Below are 23,690 nucleotides of genomic sequence, written 5' to 3' on the forward strand. Positions count from 1 at the left end.
AATTTACACATAGTAAAATTCATTTCTTTTAGTATATGGTTCTATAAGTTTTGACAAACATTAACAACCCACATTCACTCTGGTTGAGATGTAGAATATTTCTATCACCTCCAAAATTCCCTTGTGCTGGCCCTTTATACTCGAACCTCTATCTCTGCCTGCTGCCCTTGGCAACCACTGAAGTTTTCTCTTCCTATAATTATGCCTTTTACAGAACACAGTATAAATGGAATAATCAAGTATGTAGTCTTTTGAATCTGGCTCCTTTTCCTTATAAAATGCATTTGAGATTATGTTGTTGGTGTGTATAAGTAGTTTGTTTCTTTTCATTGCAGAGTAGCATTCTGTTCCGTGGATGTACCAGTTTGTTTCCCCATCCACCAATTGAGGAGCATTTGGGATGTTTGCAGTTTGGGGTGATTATTAAAGCTGCTATAAACATTGCATACAGATTTTTATGTGAATTTCTTCTGCACAAATATCTTGGAGCAGGATTGCTGGGTTGTATGGCTAGTGCATGTTTAACTTTGGACTTCGCAACTTTTACCAAGTGGTTGCACCAGTTTGCATTCCCATCTAAAAGTATGAGAGCTTCGGTTGCTTCACATCTTCACTAATATTTAGTTGTTATTGTTTATTATTTATTTTAGCCCTTCTAATAGATACGTAGTAGTATCACTTCATGATTTTAATTCACCTGATGACCATCGATGTTGAGGATCTTTTCATAGGCTTATTTTCCATCATTTTATTTTCTTTGTGAAGTAACTATCTGATTCTTTTTGCCCATATTTTGAGTTTTTGGCTTTCTTATTATTGGATTTTCAAGTTTTTTACATATATTGTCAATAAGAGTTCTTTATCAGATATATGTCTTACAAATGTTGTCTCCCAGTCTGTAGCCTGTTATTTAATTTTCTTAACAGGAGTCTATCATAGAGCAGAAGTTTTCTGTTTCAATGAAGTAAGATTTATCAATATTTTTTCTTTTATGAATTATGTCCTTGAGATTGTATCTGAGAAATTTTTGCCTAACCTAATGTCACAACTATTTTTCCTAGAAGTTTTATAATTATAGGTTTATGTTTAAGCCTCTGATCTATTTTGAGTTAGTTTTCGTACATGGCATGAGGTATGGATCCACACTTTATTTTATTTTTTGAGTATGGGTGTCTAATTTTTTCAGTCCCATTTATTGGAAAGACTGTCTTTTCTTTGTGCTTTTATCAAAAATCAATTGATATAATTGGGAGTAATTTCTGAACTCTTTATTCTGTCATTGATCAATGTGTTCATTCTTTCTCCAGTAACATTCTGTTTTAATTACTGTAGATTTATAGTTAGTCTTGAAATCATGTAGTGAAGGTTGTCCAATTTTTTTCAAAATTGTCTTGGCTATTCTAATTGCTTTTCCATATAAAATTTAAAATCACCTTTTCAATTTCAAAAAAAAATATGTAGCTGCAATTCTTGTTGGTACTGCATTTACTATATAGATTAGTTTGGAGAAAATTGACCTCTTTACTGTGCTATCTTCCAATCCATTAATAAGATATAACTCTCCATTTACTCAGGTCTTTTATTTCTTTCATGTTTTAATGTTTGGCAGTTTTCGGCATACAGAACTTGCACATCATTTGCTTATGTCTCTTTTATGTTTTCATTGCTATTTTAAAGGTACTGACTCTAATTTCAATTTCCGATTGTTTATTGCTCATGTTCAGAAATATAATTGATTTTTGTATTTTGATCTGGTATCCTTGATCTTGCTAACCTCAGTTCTAAGAGCTTTCATTTTGTTGACTCTTAGGAATTTTCTACATAGACAAACTTACTGTTTGTGAATAGAGACAGCCTTTTCAGTCTGCATGGCTTTTTTCTTTTTTCTTTTTCCTTGTATGGCTTAGACTTCCAGAATAGGAATGGTGAGAAAGTCATCTTTGCCTTTTCCTGATCATAGGGGGAAAGCACCGTCTTTCATCTTAAATAAAATATTAGTTGTAGGTGTTTTATAGATGCCCTTTATCAAGTGCAGAAAGTTCCTTTAAATTCCTGCTTTGCTGAGAGGTGTTTTGTTTTGTTTTGTTTTTAAATCATGATTGGATGTTAAATTTCATCAAATGCTTTTTCTAATTCTATTAAGATAATCATATGTTTTTTTATTTATTCTGTTGATACGGTGAGTTACCTTGATTGATATTCAGATTTTAAGTCCCACTTGATCAGAATAGACAATGATTTTTATATATTGGGATTTGATTTTCTTCTGTACGAAATGTATTCTTTTTCTGTGTCTGCAGCTCTGAAAGATTCTATGCTCCCATGCTAGCCCACACTCAGGCTTTAACAATTCATTGAGGATTTCAGCTGAATTTTCCTTACCCATTTGCATGGCATCTTTCTTTCTCTCTTTCATGCTCTGTCACAGGTGAGCCAGCACTCACGCCCCGACTCCTTGGACAGGCCCATTGTTCCCTTCTATTTCTTACTCTTTGGCTGATGTGGAACCTCAGCTTTCTTATAGGCTCAAGAAAAGTTATGATTTTGTAGTATTTTTCAGCTTTTTCTTGTTCTTATGTGGATGTGATGTTCTTTCCAACTTTCTACATCCTCAGTACAGCAATCCCTGTGGCCATTTTTAATCCACAGATTTTGCATGGGTGCCAAGTGGGGAAGTAGGTCAGCTTCCTTGGTGACTTACAGAGGGAGGGACTCAGGGATATCACAGCCATAGTCAACAGCAGATGGGAAAAGAGAGCATGACTTAAAGGAGTAGACTCGAAGGGCTTGGTGAATTTTAAGTTTTTTTAATCTCTGCCTGATGATATTTTCTTTTCAGGAAGAGAGCCATGAAAAATGTAGTAATTTTTAACAGGATGTGTTCTGACCCCGTGTGTTCTGTGCCAGGAGACTTTTGTCTTTGTGTCTTTACCCTGAGCCAAAGGATCCTTCGGGCTTCCGTGTTTCACTTTGGAAACAAGCTTCTAAAGAGCCAGGACCTTCGTTTTCATCTGCAGAAAGTTTGATGGTACAGCCGGTGGGCTAGTCCCTTCTTTGCAGTCCACTGGGGTTACCATCCTTAAAAAGCTAGCCCTGTCATGCCACTATCTTTCAAAAGCATTCAGTTCCCCATTGCTTACCATACAAATTATCAACCACTGTCTTGACATATTAGGCAATCCCCAGAGTGGCCCATCCACCTCCTCGTCCCCTCTCTCCCCATGCCCCACGTGTAGCCATGCTCACCGGGTTCCACCCCTTGTCAGGCTCATTCCTGGCACCATGCTTTTGCTCACTCTGTTTTCCCAGCTGAGAATGCAGTTGTCAAGGCCCTTCCCCCTTCAAAGATCCACCCTTTCTTTCAGACACAGTCCAAGTGAAGACATCTGTTCCTTCCCGGGGTAGGATCACTCGCTCTACCCTGGACATTTACTGCTCTGTGGAGTAACTTGCCAGTTTACAATTACATGAGCATCTCCCCTAGAATGTACATTCCTTGAAGGCAGGCCATTTGGCAGGTATACAATTGGATTCAATAGCTGTTCAGTCAAAGAAAGAAACAGTGGAAAAAAAAAAAAAAAAAAAAAAAAAAAAAAAAAAAAAAGAAAGAAACAGTGGAAAATCCAAAAATAATGGTTCCCTCTGTTGACAAAAAGAAATTTAACCTCCAAATGAATAAACAACAATATGCATGGGAGGGGGTGATAGTTTTGTTTTGTTTTGTTTTTTCATATAAATAATAATTTGGCTTGAAACATAGTGGTATAGAATGGTGGGGGGGGGCAGATTTCTAGATGGAACCTTGTCTTGGTCTCAAATATTTGGTAATTGGAAAAGAAATTATAGAAAGCTTTTGCTTGTTATCTATCTTGGATCCATAGGAAAGGCTCATCTGTAGAATGAGTAGATGGTCTAGCCCACTTTTATGCCTATGCCTTAAAGAATTCTCCAACAGAAAATGAGAAATAGCCCAATTCTCTTTCTTTGTAATGCCACCGTTAGCTTCCAGGAACATTCATCCTACTTCCCTGCTCTCCATGCCGTAATTGCCTGTGAATCGTGAGTGGCGGCTAAGGGTTTCTTTTTCGTCTCTCCTCTCCACTGCCTACCATTTTGTTTTGCTGTCTTCAATGACTGCCTTGGAACAGTGCCTACTGCACCCCCACAGAACATGCAGACAGAAGCCGTGAATTCCATGACCATTCAGTTCCTGTGGAACCCTCCACCTCAGCAGTTCATCAATGGCATCAACCAGGGATACAAGGTATGTGGCCTTGGTTTAGGGTCTCTGGGAGGCTGTCTTGGTCTGTAATGAACTTGTGATGCAATGAGGAGACGGCCCCCTCCGATTTCATGAAGACCCCATTGCCTCAAGGTGCAGCGTGTCTTGACCTTGGTAGGATCACCATTTATCCAAAGTCTTATCATCAGCTATACTGGCTTAGAAACTCAAACTATTAGTTATCAAGAAGATAGTTCACACATAAGGGAGCAATTTCTTATGAGAAAAGCCATTCATTTACAAATGACCAGTGGGAGACCTATCTCTGTTGACTGGAATCAACATTTGCACAAATCACTTCTACCTGGAAGGGAGTTCTCTCAGAAGAACACAGACTTAGAGCAAAGAGCACCAGACGCACTTGAGGGACATTTCTATCAAGTTAGGATACTTATTCCTCCTACCTTTCTACTTTAGGGAGAGTTCTGTTTAAAGAACTGAGACTGGTTGATTCAGGGTACCTACTCGAACTGAATTAGAGACACAGACAAATTCCCACCATCTAACTTCTATTGTCCTTACTTGCCAGAATATGTTGCTTTTGTAGATGTGCTTGGATGCAATTTCCAAAAGTAAAAAAGCTTATCTTACCTTTTAGATCAACTTCTCCAGTTAGATTTGGGAGCCTACCTTAATTTTACTTACGGCATGTTCACTAACCTTCTTTAATGGCAGGTACACTCAGGGAAGATCTTTATAGAGAAGGGATTCCATCTAGTTTGCTTGAATATGTGGTAATCTCAGATTCAGAGAGTATGATTTCCTCAGGCACATGGTTCATTTTTTCCCCTCCACTTGGCTTTACCTACTAAAACACTTGTTTGTCTGCTAGAAAGGCAGATGTAGCCAGAAATTTTCCCTGCCTTTTCTTTTTCCTCAGAGGTATCTAAAGTCAGAGGTTTTTTTGAAAGAAAATCATACTGATCAGCCAAGATGATTTTGCCTTCTTGACTCTCCTGTCAAGTCTTATTGGCGAGACTGTGGTGCTTATTTGATGGCTGAGCTGTCAGTTTGATGTACATAAATACGCGTTGTGTCCTGCAGCATGTCAACTTTCAGAGCTAATTAATCCTAGAAATGTTTGGTGTCAGTGTAATTGAAACTCACACACAAAGAAAATGTTGCCAAGACATTAAAACAACTATTCTGGGAATAGGTATATATAGTTTATTTCTTTAAATTTGTAACCAATCTCCTAAAATCCTTTTCAGGAAACCTAGTGTGTTATAAATCATAAATAATTAAGATTGCTCCTGTTGAATCATGGGCTTCGTTCTGAGTCAGAGTAGGTGCCTATCGGGAAAGATGTTTGTGTTTGTTTCATTATACTGATTCAATTAAATTAACAAATGTTGTCGTCATTATTCCTTACTGTTAAAAAACATGTATGTTCTGTGACATGCGTAAGTGAAGAAAAGGTGAAAGTGTGAGGGAGTGTCCATTATTCCAATAAGAGTTAAAGTAGATATTCATTTATATATACATGTATAAAAAATATATATGAATCTACATATTCATATGCAATAATCTATGATATCTTTTAAATTCAACTTTTTGAAGTAAGATTATAAGATGTAGGATTTATGGACTTTCTTAATTATGACTTTGCTTTCCTTAAAGACACATTAATTGCAAAATAAAATTCTGATACAGATTTGAGAGTAAAGACATGCAATTAAAAAGGATTTCTTTTTCAACCTGTTTATCCAGCTTCTAGCATGGCCAGCAGATGTCTCTGAGGCTATCACTGTGGTCACCATTGCTCCAGATTTCCATGGAGTCCACCATGGGTATATAACCAACTTGAAGAAGTTTACTGCTTACTTCACATCAGTGCTGTGTTTCGCCACTCCTGGGGATGGGCCTCCAAGCACTCCTCAGCTTGTGTGGACTCACGAAGACAGTGAGTATTCCTTTGCATGTGTCTCATCAACAGCCATAAGTCACCTGTCAAAGAGGAATGCACCACTGTTACTTCCAGAGCTGCGCTAGGGCAGAGATGGATCATGAGGAGCTGCCATATTCTCAGCGTGTTTACAATCTGCTTGCCACAGGGAGAGAAGTTATTGAAAGGTACTAACAATGCTTAGTGGAAAGTGATCCATGGGCTGTGGAAGAAAGCCATGGCTGGAGGAAGGAGCTTCAGGAATGAGAGATGGAGAGTCTAGTCCTGCTGAACTTGCTCTTCACCCAGATTAAGATTCCTATCCCTTCACCTCCTTCCATAATCCCCCGTAATGCCTCCCAGGGCATTCTTCCCTGGAGAGCAACATAGGCCATTTCTCCAGCACCCGAGAGTCCAAACTTTTCTTTTAAAGACTGCACCCCACAGCTGACTTCAACCCTGTCTTTAACCTTTCAATGAGATATTCCACATTTATAGCAACATTCTATCCTAAATAGGATAAACAGGCTTCCCGACTATCAAAAAATGGTGGTTCAGTTAGAAATTTCTAAAAAGGTGACAACTTTCAGTTTCCTCTGATGAGGGGTACATAAAATGTATGACTAAAAAGCAAATGTCACAGCAAAATACACATATTTTTAAGCACTTGTTGAACATTCACCAAGATAGACTGTATCCTGGGCCATCAAATAAACCTCAACAAATTTAAAAGAACTGAAATAATGCAAAGTGTGTTCTCTGACCCTAATGGAATTAAATTAGAAATCAACAGCAGAAAGACAATAGGAAAACATCCAAACACATGGAAATTAAATTTTAAGTAATGCATGGGTCAAAGAGTAAGTCTCAAAGGAAATTAAAATACATAGAACTAAATGAAAATGAAGTACAGCATATCAAAATATGTGCAATGCAGCCAAAGCAGGGTTGTCTGTTTCACCTTGGTTGAGTTTTGGTAGTTTGTGGAATCCAAGGAATTGATCGTCTAAGAGTTCAGATTTGTCAGTCCTGCTGTTCAGATTGTGAGTGTAAAGTTGTTTACAGTACTCCCTTATTATCTTTCTAATGGCCTCAGGATCATTAGTTATATGCCCTATTTCATTCTTGATATCAGTGATCTGTGTCTTCTTTTTTTTTTTTTTTGTCATTCTTTCTAGAGGTTCATCAATTTTATTGATTTTTTTTTAAAAAAACACCTTATTTCATTGATTTTCTCTATTATTTTCTATTTTCAATCTCACTGATTTTTGTTCTTTATTATTATTTCTTTCTTTCTACTTGCTTTAGGTTTATTTTCCCCTCCTTTATCTAATTTTTTGAGGTAGGTGCTTAGACTTGATTTGAAGCCTTTCTCCATTTCCGATGTAAGCATGTAGTGCTACGGTTAGTTACACATCCAGCAGGCCTTCCTTCCCAAAGCTCCAGTGAAGTAAGAACTTGTTGGGGGAGGGGCAGTCAAGAGGAGACAGAATATAAATTTTAAGGCTAGACATTGGCAGCTGGTTCCAGCAGAGCAAGAAGACAGCATATTTGGGCAGGAATCCAGGAAGCAGAGATACTGAGAATATAAAAAGGAGGAAAAAGCTTTCTTTGCTACTCCATCGATCGTAAAAAGAACGAGTCAGTTCAAAAATCCGTCAGAATGTTTTTCTGGAAGCTCACAATTGGGGAAGGATGAGATGGTCTTGACAGCCATTCTATTTTACTGTCTTCCACACGAGAAAAGTGAAATTTGTCAGAGCGTTTGAGCTTATCCATGAAAAGTCTTTTGAAAGTTTCACCCAGATGAGTGTATTTTCTGAGGCTGTTACTATTTTTAAAAAATTACAAGTTGTGTTAGAAGGCAGTGTCCAAGTATCAATTGAGTATTAGGTGTTAAATTCACCCTAAAAATCTGCCCTATGTGCAAGCAAGGCTGGCAGTAGCCAGAACAGGGACTTGCAGGAATGAGGCTTCTCTGCAGGAATCCCACAATCTGACTCTCTTGCAGGACAACCAACACCCTTAACTTCGTGCTCTCCCATTTTAAGCTAAAAAAAAAAAATTGCATTTTTTTTAACTACTAAAAACGATCTCAGTGTGGCATTATCCAGCAGGTTCACTAGGGGAGTCATATGGCACAGAATTTTCAATAGGAATCTGGTGGTGTTCCCTGCCTGGTATGGAATATGTACTTAATTAATACATGTGGGAATGAATGGAGTTCTTGTCTCTTCTCCTTCTCTTTCTTTTCCACCTTTGTCTGCAATTCTGCCTTCAAACCGCCCTTTCTTCCTGTCCTTCCTTCCTGGCTTTGTCCCTTACATTTCTCCTGAATTTGGGTATTGAGAGGAGTAGGCATGGGGGGGGGGCATTGTCAGAGAGGCGTAGGGCTCTGAACAGCAGGAGGGGAAGCAGAGCAAATGTGAGCAAACCCGCTGTATTTGCTGGTGAAAGCTGTTTGTCAGGCACCACGCAGCGCCTGCCTTAGCAAATGGTGGAGAACCGTCCTCTTCCCCTCACCCTTCCCCATGCCCCTCACAGCAGCTATGGCTGTAGAGAGACCATGGCAGGCTGGGGGCAAAGAGCAGATCAGGCAGGAAGCGGCATCTATGAGAACATCCTCTTAGCACATTTGCCCCTCAGTCACCTCTAGATTGTGCGGCTCCTCTTTTCCTTCCCAACCACCACAGGATGGGCTGGCCTGCTGTAGCAGCAGTGAAGTGTTCTAAACCAAGGCAACCTGGAGCACGAGGTCGGGCGTCAGAACCTCCCCTGGATGCCCCGGCTGTTCACCCTGCGGTTGACTTGTTCCCTGTCCTGCTGTCCCTGTGTAACAAGCAGGAGATCTGTCCACATGCTGGACCGAGCTCTGCGCTTTGTGGCCTTGTGTCCTCGAGCACATTGTTTCACTGACCTGGGACTGGGTCTTGGATTTTTTAACTCATGTTTTGACCTCATGGGTGGCAATAATCTAATCTCAGACATGACTTGATATTCTGATCATAGAATGCTTCTGCTGATAACTATTCATAATAATAGCAGCTAATATTCATGGGCCACTTTTATGGTGCCAGGGACATGCTAACACTTTCATGTTTTATTAAATTTTATTTCACAATTACCTTGCAGAATTATTTTTATTTTCCCCATTTCACAGATGAGCAAACTAAGGATTTGAGAGTTTAATTGCATAGCTTGTGAGCAGCGCAGTCAGGTCTTAAACCCAGCTCTGACTCTAGCATGTAACCATAACTCTGCTACTTTACCCTCCCATATTAGCAGGAGGGCCAGAGTGCAAAGAAACTCCAGGAACCCACTTTTGCTAGGACTTTCTCAAGCCACTGCCTGCCCCTCTGGAATCCCTCGGGAGAATGAGTGGGGGGTTGGAGCCTGGAATTCTGGATCAGGTGGGCAGACATTACTCTCTGGGCAAGGTGTGGGCTCGCCCTGCCATTGGGCTTAGGCTTCCTTCTCTGGCCTTCGCCAGGCGCCTTATGGCCCCCACACAAGACAGACACATGGCTGCAAATGCCTGTTGAGGGATGCTCAGTGCAAATGATTGCTTTTCAGGATCCAGCCAGCCTGATTGTTCTAATTAGATTAGATTAAGGAGAAAGACAGAGAATGAGTTGTGTATGAACCTCCTGCTGCCAGTTACTTCAATTCTCTGTGCAGCTGGGATGAAGCAGGTAAAATAATTTATGTTATGATAGCTAGGACACCTTTAACGTCTTGAGTTCCCTTGTCTTTTCTGCATTTCTACTGATTCCTCCTGCAGGTTTCTGCTGGCCCTGGCTCACCACTTCCCTTCCATAGTTACAACCTTCCATATGAATCTGATCAAAAGAGAATAGGGTTATTGTGTTAACAGATGACTATTTTTAATTGGCAGAACCAGGAGCTGTGGGACATCTGAGTTTCACAGAGATTCTGGACACATCTCTCAAGGTCAGCTGGCAGGAGCCCCTGGAGAAAAATGGCATCCCTGTCTTCTGAAAAAGAAAAAAGTAAGTTTGCCCTAACAAAAAGAGGCAGATATGTCTTCAAAGAAAACTGCTGACAGAGTGGACCTGTGCCTGTGGCCTTCTTGAGGATAACTGAAATGTCTTCCTGGCCATGTGGCAGGACTGTGCCACTGAAAGCCAGCCTGATTAGGGGGCATTTTGCTGCATAGGCACCAGCCTGAGAGTTCGGAGATTTATTCTCCCTGCAATATATTAATGAATCTTGAAAGTCCCTTTGATTAATGAGGATCAGTTGTTTGATGACATATTTGTTCACATGCATTTATCTCACTTAATTCTTGTCTTCACTTAAACATGGTAAGGTAAATATTGATATTATGTCCATTTTACAGATGAGGAAATTGAGGCTCAGAGAGGGTAGGTGATCTTTCCTTTATTCAGTAAATATGCATTGAATGCCTACTATGTGCAGACACCGAAAATGCTGCCAATAGGGCAGTGACCACAATCCTTACATGCTAGTGTCTTGGCTCTTGTCCCACAGCTGTGAGTGGCAAGGCCAGGACAAAATCTGGGTGTCCTGACTCCAAATCTCACATTCTGTCCTATCCCCACAGTGTCTTCTGGTGAGAAACCAAGGATTAAGAGAGGCAGGTGGAGACAGAAACCCTGCCTCGGTGGAAGTTTTGTGTGTGGCTGCCCTTTAGCAGTGAAACTCCTCACAGTTTAAAGTGTCTCTGGGGGAAAGAGCTCACCTTTTCTGGGGTTTTCAATGATTTTATATTACAGAAGAGGTTTCTGAAAAGTCTTTCAAATTAAAGCTTAATTTATGTCTTGGTCTGAAAAGAAAAATTCTTGGTTTGATAAAACCAGCATAGGCTTTAGCCTCAGATGAAGTTGGAAGTGGAAGCCTCTGTTCCACTTATATTAGTCACTGTGGGAGCCTCAACTTACCTCTCAGACCTTAGTTTTAACTGTGGGCATTGTAACCCCCTCATGGGGCTGTTGGGAGGATTAATTGAGCAAGTTGTATTAATTAATGAGGCTGGCCCACTACCAGGCCAGAGCGGCTCGGCCACCAGCGGGAGTCCCTTTCCTTTTAGTAAACATTACATGAAATTTCAAGCAAGCCACTTCTTATTGCCTGGTCACCCATGGACTGGGCACACATGTCAGCACTATTTAGGGACTTTACCTATGGCATTTCATGTTCTAGCAAGGGCTCCTACCTGGATAGTTTACAATTGGTTTCTGGCGGCCCCTGACTTCTGAAACCTTTACAAAAAAGTTTCTGATGGCCCCTGACTTCTGGATGAGTTGTTTGTCCTTGCACTAGTGAGTCATTTTGGAGCTAGAGCTTTATTGTCACACACTTGGTGGTTATGTTCTCAGACCGCACACGGTAGCCAATGTGATTCCTTGAGTGCTTATAGTTCTGTGAAGCAAACTCATGCTCTCTGGTTGTATCCAAGGAGCCTGTGCAGGGCATGTGCTGCATGGAGACCAAGAATGGATGGTTGGTCCTTGCTGCCTGATTACAGTGTTGACGAGCTCCTCCCTCCCATCACCAGTGCCCTGGACAGTGGCAGCAGTGACGACCCTGGGAACTTTGCAAGCACCTTAGCATTGCGGATCCTGTGTCACTTTCTCAGCAACCGCTCGAGGTGTGTCTTACAACCCATCTTGGCAATGATGAGACTGAACTCAGGTGGTAATATCCCACGATCACACCACCCGCAGGAGACCGAGCCAGCACAGGGACTGGGTGTCCGCATTCTCTCCTCCACCTCATCAATGTGGCAGATGGGGCATGAACTGGGCTCCTAACACCGCACCAGAGGATCCTCGTCTTCCCCCATCCACAGCTCTCTTAGTGTCTCAGCAAGTTTCTCAAAGCACCCCAAGGCCAAAGAAATACCTAACAGTTCTGTTTATTAAGTAATGAGGGCCAAACAACTTAAGTACTTATGTGGTAACAACTTAATAGCCATTTAAAAAATAATACAAATTAATTGAAAGAAAACAATTTGCATTTCCTTCCTCAGTAGCCGCTGTTAGTTCCTAACAGGGTGTATCACCCGCGGGGCACTGCCCGGCTTCTCAAACCTTGGAACTAGGTTGGACCCTGCCCCCTTCATTTCCTGGTCCGTGCTGGTTTTCACATGGTACTTGTTTTCTTATCACAGCAAACACCAAAAACTCTGCAAAGTTAGGATGCATCCAAAGGCATGTGGTAGGCTCTGATCTTGAACCTGTGAACTCCCTCCTGCTGGATGCTCACATGGTGTCTGACAGGCATCGAGCATCCGTGCGTTTCCCTGCGGTGCTCCTGGGAGGTCACTGCAGTGTCCTGGGCACCTCAGGGCTCAGTCTAGGAACTCTGTTTATACACTGAACTTCTCCATTCTCTCCCATTACGTAGCAAACCTGGCACCAACCCCACAACTATGAATCTGTGAAATGTTCTGTAATCATCTGTGTCAACTAGATCCCCAGATAGAATAGTGTACTTAGATCACATCACACGAGGGCACCGTTGAGCAGATACCACCTCTAGCCCTAACTTTTAAAGAGTAAATTTATGAATCTGGCTCTGCCTTCAAGAAGCTTATGTTTAGAAACACCCACTTTAAACAATGTCATAACTCCAGCACTAGGAAAAAGTCACTATTGAAATTGGAATGAACCCCCCTGATCTGTTGTTCATTCTCAAGTCTTCTTAGCATAGGATTGCAAGTTCCAAATATGTAAAAAACAAACGACAAACAAAACAAAAAACCTTCCATTGCCTGGAGTAGAAGGAATTAAAGAAAGGGAGGGGGTGAGGCAGAAGAGGAACGTTATAGATAGCAGGAACTTAGTTTAGTTTAATATGGCTTTAAACCATAAACGGAAGGATAAACAAACTGGGGGGGGAGTGGAATAAAAAAGCTTAGCGGGAGGCTACGATTTGGAAGAAAAAGACATTCCAGCTCAGTCCCCCAGGGACAAATTTCACGGACTGAATTAGAGCTATACTTACCGTTGATTTTGGAACTGGGACTGCACGTGTGAGAGCAGTGGATAAATTGTATCTGCCCAGTTGGCTTTTGAGCTCCATAGCCTGTCGTGTGTTAGAAATCTGACTAAGACTCCTCGGTAGACAGCTTTGACACAGAAGGTCATCCCTTTTTACAGATATGAACATTTAGTCCCTGCCCTGCCCTTTCTGAACACACCGCATACCCCGTTCTTGTTATAAAGCTTAGAGGAAATCCTCGGGCATAGTCATTAGAGTTGAGCCAACATTTCATGGCGAAGTGGTGGTTGCCAGTATAGTATTTACAATTTATGATTATCTGTTTCACCAGCTAATAGGGCTTAATGAACTCATTTTTGTATTTTATTTAAACAAATATCTGTAGTTCCAAGCAACCGTCTATTGTTTATCGTAGAAATTGACCTTTGAAGCTCAGGTTTTTCAGAGTTGGATTCAGCCGGTGCCTGCCCCCCACCGAGGCCTGATTGGAAGTGACTGTGCTGCAGTGGGCAGCAAAGGTCTAGGTCAGAGCTCCAGGTAGACTCTGCTTTTTCCTCCTAGGGTGGCCACATTGTCCCCATCTCTCTGTGTCTGGTCTGTGCTTTTTCCATGCCTGCCCACACTATGAAACATACACTGTGTCACTAGAAACTGTGAGGGATGCTGCAGCCCTGTCTTTGAGAAATGCTATAGAAGAAGAGGTCCTACAGGAGGTGAGATGGGACGGTTATTGTTTCATCAGCCAGTGACACCTGCCCTCAGTGGAGCTCCCCCGGCACTCGATGCTCTGCCCTGACACTTTTCACCCCCTAATACATGTGGATTTCCAGTGAAACATGCCGGCAGCATCAGGAAGGTCTATTTTGTGCTGAGAGTAGAGTATTTTATCAAGTACAGCAAAAGAAAAACTGTTTGCAGACAAAACTGGCCTCCAAAAGCCAATTTCAGGAAAGGTTGACGTGGCACCGCTATCCTTTCGAAGACCTCCTGCTAATGCCATACGCTGATACTAAAGGCAGCTGCTGGGAGCACATGATAGCCTGAAAGCTTGGTCCTCTGTACAGTGCCATTTAACAGTCTAGAGATCCTATCAGAATTAATGCTTTATCAGTCTTGGTCCACGGTGAGCACCCCCGATGCCTTCATTTTAATTTGGAGCCTGGAATGAGAGGGAAGCATCGAACAGGGGGTGGCCATGTGCCCGCCTAAGTAAATTGCCCACTGCGCTCTCATTGTAAATTTCAGTACCTTCCACTCTCCCTCCGTAAACTCTGATTTATGAGGGCCAGGATGCAGACAGACAGTTGGTGATTGGATGTACTGCTCTCTTGTAGAGAATTTACTTCAGATCAACAGAAAATTATTTCTGAAGCTCCTCTGGTCGTTAGTCTCAGTTAGGCAGCCATTCAGAGCAGTTAGGATGCAAGCTGGAGGTGCCCTGGCTCCTGGCTCCTGGCTCCGGGCACCTCTCTCATCTACCCTTTCTCCTCTTGCACGCTGCAGCCAGATGAAACGTTCGCTGGCCAGAGCTGCCAGAGTCTACCACGTACACCCCAAAAAAGCTGTGTGTGAATCAGAGGGCATCTTTGCCCACCACATGCTCACCACGCTGTCTATCTGTGCTCTCGCAGGCATCACATGCCAACCCTCATCCCAGTTCCAGGCCAGCGCTTTCTCTCGGCTGGTGTTTTTCATGTGCCTTGCCTGAGCAGATGAGGCTCTTTAGTTGTCCATTTGGTTTTTGTTTGTATCCATAACAATTTGAGCATGCCATATTATCAATTTTGATACTGATAATTCCAGTAATGTGGCACTTACTAGAGATGCTGGCATTATTGGTGTTTCAGCTCCAGGTTGACGTGATAAACAAGATGCTGTGTTTTGGTAAATTTTGATGGAGAATAGCTTTTAAATAAATAAAATTTTCTGGCAGACAAGGTTGTAGTATTATACAAACCTTCCTCTTCTTGTACATGTGGAGTAGACCCTGAATATGCAATTATTTAGAGATTTATCAGGCATGACCTACCAAGGTAAGGGATGGTTTTGAAGTTTACTTAAACACATCAAGAGAAGGTGGTGAAGAAGGAGGCTCTGTGGAAAGCAGGATATTGTAGCCTTGAGGAGGAGCCTGGGCTCTAGAGCAGGACAGTTCAGTTTTCCAGCAAGTTCATGAAGCTCTCTGGGCTTTGTTTTCCTCTTTTGTAAAATGGGGATAACAATGGGTCCAATTTCAAAGGTGTGTTGTGAGGGTTAAGTGAATCAATATAGGCGAAGTGCTTAGAACACTATCAGAAACATTATAAATACCCTCTATGTGTTTGATGTTGTTAGTACTCATGGTCCTGAAGGTTTTTGTGTTTCTGATTGTACAGTTATTTCCAAAATTCTGAGTTAGCCAAAAAGAAAGAACTGATGGAGAGCATTGTGATTTTATTGCTGGTCCATTGAGAATGAGCAGACCAGACATCATGGTGGGCAGATGAGGAGGAGGGAGATTCTAGGGTTGAGAATTAGGGGTGGGAGTAGGGAGGAGGCAGCTGTGAGTGGCCAGCCTGGTGGTCAGGCTGCTCAAGACTGACTAGGGCCGGAGAGGCTGCACAGCCGTAGGCAAACACAGAGAGGAGGACAGTTCAGTGAGCCACATGGGCCTGTGGCAAAGCCCAGAAGCCAGGAGAGCCGCCTCCACTCAGTGACTCAGCTCACTTAATCTGGGGGCTCTTAATGTGCCCTTGAGGCACCAAGTGATCAGGCCACCCCTCTGGTTGCCTTTATTTCTTTCATGTTCCCTCTGTACCACCCCAGCAAGGGAGTCAGTCACCTGTGTCAACATACAGAAGTTGCCGGGCTGTATGAGGGCTGCGGGGATAGCAAGCAGGGAGCCGGTCTTGACATTAATTTTTTTTTTTTAATATTAAAGTCCCAAGACGCTATCCTCTAAATTCTTGTTTACCTGTAAGTGCAACTTTCTAACTTTATTTATTACTGCCGTCCGAATGAGAAGGAAGTTTAAGATGTGTCCTAGTGCTTCAGTATCACAGTTTATTGACTGAAAAGAAGAAAGAGCAAGCATTTTTGGTGGTTTTCCTTTGGCCCATGAGCTCTTTCCATCATTGTCTCCCTCTTTAAAAGACACTTTTAAGCATTCTCCAATCACATAAACTCCCCTCCAAGGAGGTTGATTCAGGAGCTAGTTGGGTCTTTTTTCTCTAAGCCCCAAATCATGATGCAATCTGAGGTTGAATAAATTGTGATCAGGAGGCCCCACTGGACTGAACAGAGTATAGGGGAAAATCAGATTTTGCTGGGAAAACAGGATATTCAAAAAGGGGAGAGGCAGAGCAAGAAGCAAAACTCATGAACTCAGATTAAAGGAAATTTTTCCAGGCAAAGCTCTTTGCAAAATGGAAGAGTGGCCTATCGATCATTTCATAAAGGAAAAAAGGTAGAAGAGTTTCCACAAATTATTTGCAGCCCAAAAGCATGCCACTGATTTAGGGTACTATATAATGAAAATATCAACTTATAAAAATGGAAACATTAGAGAAATGCATCCATAATTTGACAAGAGAAGGTGAAATAGAGCACAGAAGGCTGGCAGTCATCACTCACCATTCTTCAGTCCATGTACCAGGTGAGGTTACCTGAATCTCAGACAAGGCCCCGTCCTCCTGAAGCTCTCTCGGTCAGGGAAAGAAAGGCGCTAGTGTTGTGAGAAGGGTGCAGGAGAACTCTATGGGAGCACAAAGCAGGAGCCTTGACTCTGAGCTTTATTTTGGTGGGGCAGTGGATTCTAATGGGCTTTAGCAGATTTGTCCAGATCTGCAAAGATAACACCATGACTGTCAGCCTCAGCCCTGGGCTTGCAGGAGACCCTGAGTCAGCTCTTGTATTATTACTCTGTAGGCTATCAGATTTCCTGGGAGGTGTATGGAAAGAACGACTCTCGTCTCACACACACTTTGAACAGCACGACCCATGAGTATAAGATTAAAGGCCTGTCATCTCTCACCACCTACACCATTGACGTGGCTGCTGTGACTGCTGTGGGCACTGGCCTGCCGACTTCATCCACCATTTCTTCTGGAGTGCCTCCAGGTCAGTAAAGTAGTGGTTTTCCTGCTGTTGCCTCTCCCTTCGAAACTTCTGACACTTGAAGTCAGTTGGCATTTTTCTGCAGAAGCCACTAAGTGCCTTGATAAGGGGTATCAGTCTCCTGCTCAGGTGTTCAAGGGTAAGTGGTGTCGACCCAACTTCAGCCTTGTTTTCCAGTGTATTTGATCATGGCTTAACTTCTCTTCTGTCAGTGTGTGGATTAGTGGAAATGTGCTGAAGGGGAAAGAGAGAGATTTGGATTCCACAAAACATGAGTGTGATCTCAAGAGCCTTGAGACTCTGCACCAGCACCGAGGTACTCACCCTCCAGGGAACCCAAAAACGCAGAAGTAAAGTGCAACCTTTTTTTTTTTTTTTTTTTTTGAGAAAGAGAAATTGGAAATATTAACATTAAAATCAAGAATAGGAAGCAAAAAACTATTTACTGAACAAAGCAATAAAAATTTGGGTTTGCAATAAGAAAAAGAAGTAGGAGAAGTTGGGAAGAAAAGGTAAAGAGAGAGAGGGAGAGAGAAAACTTTGTTAGGTGTGAGGAGAGAGTGCTCATGCTGAGCAAGCTGCTATAGTTGAGCTTGCTTTCTAGTGTAGGTACGTTATCATGTCCTTTTGAGATTCAGATTATCTTCCTAAATGTTCGGCACACTCATGTCAGCTTAAGAAAATTGCTACTCAACTCTTTCTCTCCAATTTTAAAGTTTATGTTTAAAATGTAGGTGTTTTTCCAAGGAATTCACAAATACATGTGAATGTGAAGAAATATCATGGGGCTATCAGTTCAATTATTTAATTAAAGCTGTAAGTCTCTTGCTGTCTAAAAGATGCCAATTTGACTTATTTTGGTCTTTGAGAAAAGTATGACCACCTCATTCATAAGGGCCTGAAAGATCCATTTGAAACCAGCATTTATCCCCTATAGTTATCCCCCACATCCAGGTCAGTTTTTATAACCTAATTATTTTCTTGGGAAGGAGACGTGTATTTGATTTTGCAAATGTTACCATCTGATAAAGGAGCCTTGTGTTAGTCCACTATTGCTTGGTATTTGACAACCTCAAGATCTCAGTGGCATTCAACAATAAGCGTTCCTTTTTTGATCATGAGTTGGTGGGTCAGCTGGGGTGTGATAAAATAGGTAAGTCTGTAAACTGGGTAGCAAAACCTGTGCACAGCATCTGCTTCACCGCTCACTAATTTCTTATGGTAAATATTGTAATGTTTTTAAAAACTAAAAGACCAAGACCTTATTGTAAAACACTTGTTTTGAGAAGAGCAACTAAGAGGCAGTCACGTATAGCAGGGTATATGCATAGTAAGGCAGTGTATAGCACAGCGCTGTACTATATCACATGTTTGCTTTCACACCTCTGCACCTCTCCCACCAGGTACCGTTAGGCGGCCAATTCCAGCTGCCGCTTCTATCCTTCCTCCTCTCTTTCCGCCCAACTGTTGCTTTAAGGATATGTCTTGTCTGCGGGCAGCTCCCTTTATCAACACAAGACAGAAACTGCTCCAGAGTGGCCTGTGCTCTGTCTTCCTCCGATGACTGGAGTCCTCTTGTCCACGTACCTGACAGCCCATCGCTCCTGGCCAACATCCACCTCCTCCTCCACAGGCCCCTCAGCGGCTCACCTGGCCAACAACTTCTCGCCCTCTGACTCATGCGAGACTGAATCGAGTTCTACAGGTGGGGCGGGCAGCCACCCCCACGGATCACCTGGCCCTCCCCAGGGCAAACACAGGCACCAGGCCCAGGAGACTTTCCTCCGGATACAAAACTTGGTTGTTTATCTTCCCGAGGGGGGTCCGACGCGCCCCTGAACGCAGTACCCCAGGGCGTCCCGCGCCGTTTGCATCTGCAGCGAGGAACGCGCCCAGGAGGACGCACAAGCGGGGACAGCCTGGAGCGGTCGGAGGAGACGGGGTCCACGGTGGTGGCCTGGGTGGGATGACTGCGTGGCCCCGCCTAACCTCCATCCCTAAGTGCAGCCCCTGCCCCGGGAGAACCAGGAGCCACTTTTCCAGCTTCTGAGGCAGAAGCCGGAGCAGGGCACCAGGAAGTCAGAGCGGCGCACTCGTCGCCACCCCAGCCGCTGCGGACCCCTTTGCCGGCAGCAGTTACGTTACAAAGTCGCATCTGGAAGGGAAGACGGCCACAGGCTCCTTATTGCCTCCCTCCAGGGCTAGGGGTATGAGGTGGGAAAAGAGAAAACCCAGAGTTGAAAGGGAGGGCGTTGAAAGCCCCCATGAGGGCTGTCCCCAGGCCCCGTCTGGCGGGGAGAGGAGGGACAAGGCCACCCCAAGCCGCACACCACCCTCACGAGCACCGCATTCGCACTCAGACCCGCGTGTCTTTCCACAGCCTGAGCGCCCGACCCGCTCGGAGCAGCGCAGGCAGCGAGGGGTGTGCGCGCCCGGTGGCCCGCGTGCCCTCCCGCGGCGGCGGCGGCGGCGCGGGACCCCTGCCCAGCTCACCAGATGGCCATCCTGCTCTTGGGGTAGTCCAGCCGCTCCAGGCAGCCGAGGAAGTGAGGCAGCGTGTGCGCAGCGTTGCGGGCGAGGACGGCCACCAGCACCGTGGGTCTCTGCAAGGGCGACTCGGGAAAAGCCACCGCCTCCTCTTCGTCGTCCTCCGAGTCCGGCTCGGCGGCGAAGCGCGCCCGGCAGCTGCCGCGGAGCAGGGCCGAGGAGAGGAGCAGCAGCGACCAGGCGAGGGTGGCGGCGGGGCGCGCAGCCATGTTCCGGGCCGGGGCGGGCGGCGGGGAGGTCCTGCGGCGAGCGCCAGGCCGGGCTGCGCGAGGGAGCGAGCGGGCTGCGAGGGGCGGCCGGGGCTGCGGCGCGCGCACAGCGGCACCGACGCGGCAGCTCCCGGGACCCTCGCGTCGCCGCTGCACCGCCCAGGCCCTGACGCGGGTGCGCACCGCGTCCCTGCCGCCGCCGGTGCTCGTCTGCAGCCAGGCTCGCAGACAGTCGTGGCCGTGGAGCTGTCTGTCCCGGGCCTGCGGAAAGTTCCTCTAGTCCAGGCTCAGCTTACACTGCTGAGGTCGGTGGCTTGCCCCAGAGATGCGAGGTGTGGTCGTGTCTGCCAATGGGCGTGCGTGCGTGCGTGTGTGTGTGTGTATAACAGTGCAACCCCCCCAAATTTATTCTGCTTTTGCAAACCGCCGTCTGAACTTCACAGTGATGCAACGGATCCAGTTTTTCATAATGCACCTACTGACTAATGAGTAGCGCTCTTAAATGGAAAGTCACCCCAGCCATTCACGGCTACGATGAACGATGTTTTAGCTACCACGAAGGCAGAAAAAGTTTGCATTTCCTTATACACTTCTCCTGAAATTCATTTTTGCCTGAGTGGACACCCAATAACACCAAATTTGAAGACCTGGAGAGTTTTGCAGCCAGAGCAGACCCCCGAAAATGAAAGGAAGCCTCTGTGGGACACTGTCCTGGCTCTCCCTTCTATGTGCTACTAGCCCAGGGTCCTGTGCTTCCTCACAGGACGGCGTGTGAAAGACGTGATTCACTTAGACGGTTTTCTTTTTCCTTAATGGCCCAAACTAACAAAGAGTAACAAAGACAGGGACAATCCCTACGTGTTGGAGAGAAGGGAGGGAAGGAAAGAGAGAAGGGGTGAAGGAAGAATACAGCACGTAAACCGCTGGGATACGCTGTCAGAGGATAATTACTCTTGAAGATAACATAGGACGCGAGTGATGAAACGTGAAGCTTCTCTCTCGTGGAATTGTGTAGCCTTTGACCTATGAGAGTACAGAGTGAATTGGTGTCACTGCATAGTCAAGACCACCAACACCAACTTGCCCTCAGCTCTGTCCCACAATCTTTTTACTGGTTGTATCCAGCCTCTAAAAACTATGAGAAGGCTTCACCACTGTGCTCTGACCCTCTCACTGCCTCAGAGACTATCGCCTCCTTCATGGAGCTCCTGCAGCACCGTGTCTAGCTAACATCCCTGCCAGTGCATTCTTTCCTTGCACGTGCCTATGCACCGCAGGGTCTTTGAGGCCATCCTCTCCCTTTCTAGTCCACGATTTCCCTCCATCACTTGTCTTCACTCTTACCAAACCTTCAACTGGTCCCTCTCTACCAACTTCTTTCTCTCAAGCTAAAAACTTGGTCAGTCTTTTCTGATTCTTAAAAAAAAAAAAAAAAAAAAAAACTATACTGTGTCTTCATCGTCTTCTAGCAATCCCCTCTCTTGGCCAGGCTCCTTGAAAGAGGGGGCTACACTTGTTTTCTCCACTTCTTCAACTCCTATCTTGCCCACCACAGTGCAATGTGGCTTCAGCCCTCCGCACTAAGACTGTTCTGGCAAAAGCCACAGACCTCAGTATTGGCAGATTCAGTGAACTCTCTTTGGTTCCCACCTTCCTGCACCTCTGTTACACAATCTCCCCTCCTTGAGCTCTGCTGATTCTGCTTGTCTGTGAGCCCCTTCACTGTGTGCTACTTCTCTCACTCCACCAGTGGTCTCCCAGGGGAATTTTATCCTCCAAATCTGTCTCCTGCCTTCACCTCTTCTCTAATATTCATGCTATTTAAAAAAAAATTTTTTTAAATCTAACAGCCTACAGACATTTCCTTCCCTTCCATCCTCTTTCAGGAACTTGCTTTTAAGGGGCTCACAGTCTTGTAGGGGAGGCTGAGAGTTAAATATCTGTCGGAGAAACCATGACAGAGGCACAGTCTGTACCAGCCACAGCAGAGGAACAGAGGAAGGCACGGTCCCTTCTACAGAGGGGGTGGGGATGGTGAAGCTATTCAAAGGGTTTCATAGACACAATCTCCATGTTGTTCTGTCTTCTTTCCCTTTCTTGGCCTTTGTTCCACTCATTTTTAAGACTAACATCACAGCTCCTTAGGAAAACTTTGTTTAATATTTATTATTTGTTAACCTTACTGCAAACAGGGAGTTTGAAGCTAGAAAACCATGTTTCTGTCTTATTTTCATTTTGTTACCTTAAGTCAACAGCTTATCCGAAATCATTTTTTCAAAGAATGAAGAAGCACCTAAAACCATACTACTGCTGGGTTCCATATGGCCTCTAATGACATTATAATGGCTCCACAGAGTTCTCCTAAAATAATTACAGCTTCGTCTGTAAATGAAATCAAAGGTTTCCCAGCCATGTAACTTGCAAAATAGCTATTTAAAACAATATAGAGTGCTCACTTAAGTCACTGAGAATATTAAGGTCATGACAGGGTACGTAACAGTAGAAGATCATTTTAAATATGAGGGTTGGGATTTGGATGGGGAGGCAGGAGGGGAAGCTTGGGAAAGTTAAGTAGACTTGTTCCATAAGATTTTTAGAAATCGGTGATGTGGATGTTGGATATTTTTCCCTTCATACAATCAGTGTCACAAGACAGTTAATTTGCAAAGCCCAGTTAAAAAGTAAAATCTAATTATATTCAAAAATATCCATTGCTTATAATGCTCTTTCTGTGGAAAATTGGTTGAATGGAAAGTCAGGGTTATGCACATACATCCCTTTGTCTCCAGTGCCAGTAGACGGTCCCAACAGTTCCTACATGAAGTTGGAAGTAAGCACTTTCTCTCATATCCCCTCCCCACACTGTTCCAGCACAGGGGCTTCTTTCTGGGACAACAAAACCTCTTTGACTCTCACCCTTAGTGCAGCTGTGGTCAAGACAGAACCTCTGAGGTGAGCAGAGGGCTTCTTGCAGAAAAGCTTCTCAAGGTGTCTGTGGCTCCAGCAGCCAAGAAGAGGAGGAAATAAATGCCTTTGGGACAGCTGTGACATGCTAGAAAGAGCAATGATGCTTGGAGTTGGAGCTGAATTTCCATCTCACTGTGTCACTTATTCTCTGCATGACCTTGGAGACTTGACCTCTCTGAACACCTATTTCTTCCTATGTAAAAAAAAAATGTAAATGCCTACCTCATTTTTTCATTCAACAAACATTTATGAAATTACTAAATGCCAATTATTTGGGTGTTGAGAATCTGGATCCTTCTCCCATGGAAAAAAGGGGCAGAAGGTGGCCTGTACCCCACACCCCCATATAGTCCTGCTGGGCCAGAGTTGGCAGAAAGAGAGTCTCTTGGATTGTTTTACTTGCTTATTTTGTCCAGCCTAAAATCCTACAATGTAAAATTCACTTGGATTGGCAATTATGCCAATTTTGACATGCAAATACTTGAGAGAAGAATATTAGGCAATATCTTATGTCATTCCTACATATGTGTGAATTAATTAAATCAGATGTCTTAATCTCAGCACCTAAACTGAGATGCACTATAAGAAGCTTTGGTCAAGGGGACTAAATGGAATCCTCATTTGGATCATGATGACAAAGCACAAAGCAAGTCCTATGAATTTTTGATATGTGGGCTTGAGGACTCTGAGTCCTAGAAAGGGAAGGGATATGGGGGCA

General features: G+C 44.0%; 1 protein-coding gene across 1 annotated transcript; it reads right to left on the bottom strand.

The window, feature by feature from the left end:
• Positions 1-5,873: 5,873 nt before the first annotated feature.
• Positions 5,874-20,031, bottom strand: LOC134383013 (procollagen galactosyltransferase 2-like). Its single transcript, XM_063103668.1, has 2 exons — positions 19,743-20,031; positions 5,874-6,229 (listed from the first exon to the last, which is right to left on the bottom strand). Exons 1-2 carry the CDS (start codon positions 20,003-20,005, stop codon positions 6,226-6,228), a joined length of 267 nt encoding a protein of 88 aa, XP_062959738.1. The 5' UTR covers positions 20,006-20,031; the 3' UTR covers positions 5,874-6,225.
• Between the last annotated feature and the right edge of the window lie 3,659 nt (positions 20,032-23,690).

This window comes from Cynocephalus volans, chromosome 8 (assembly GCF_027409185.1).
Source record: "Cynocephalus volans isolate mCynVol1 chromosome 8, mCynVol1.pri, whole genome shotgun sequence".
In the NCBI taxonomy this organism is placed as follows: Eukaryota; Metazoa; Chordata; class Mammalia; order Dermoptera; family Cynocephalidae; genus Cynocephalus; species Cynocephalus volans.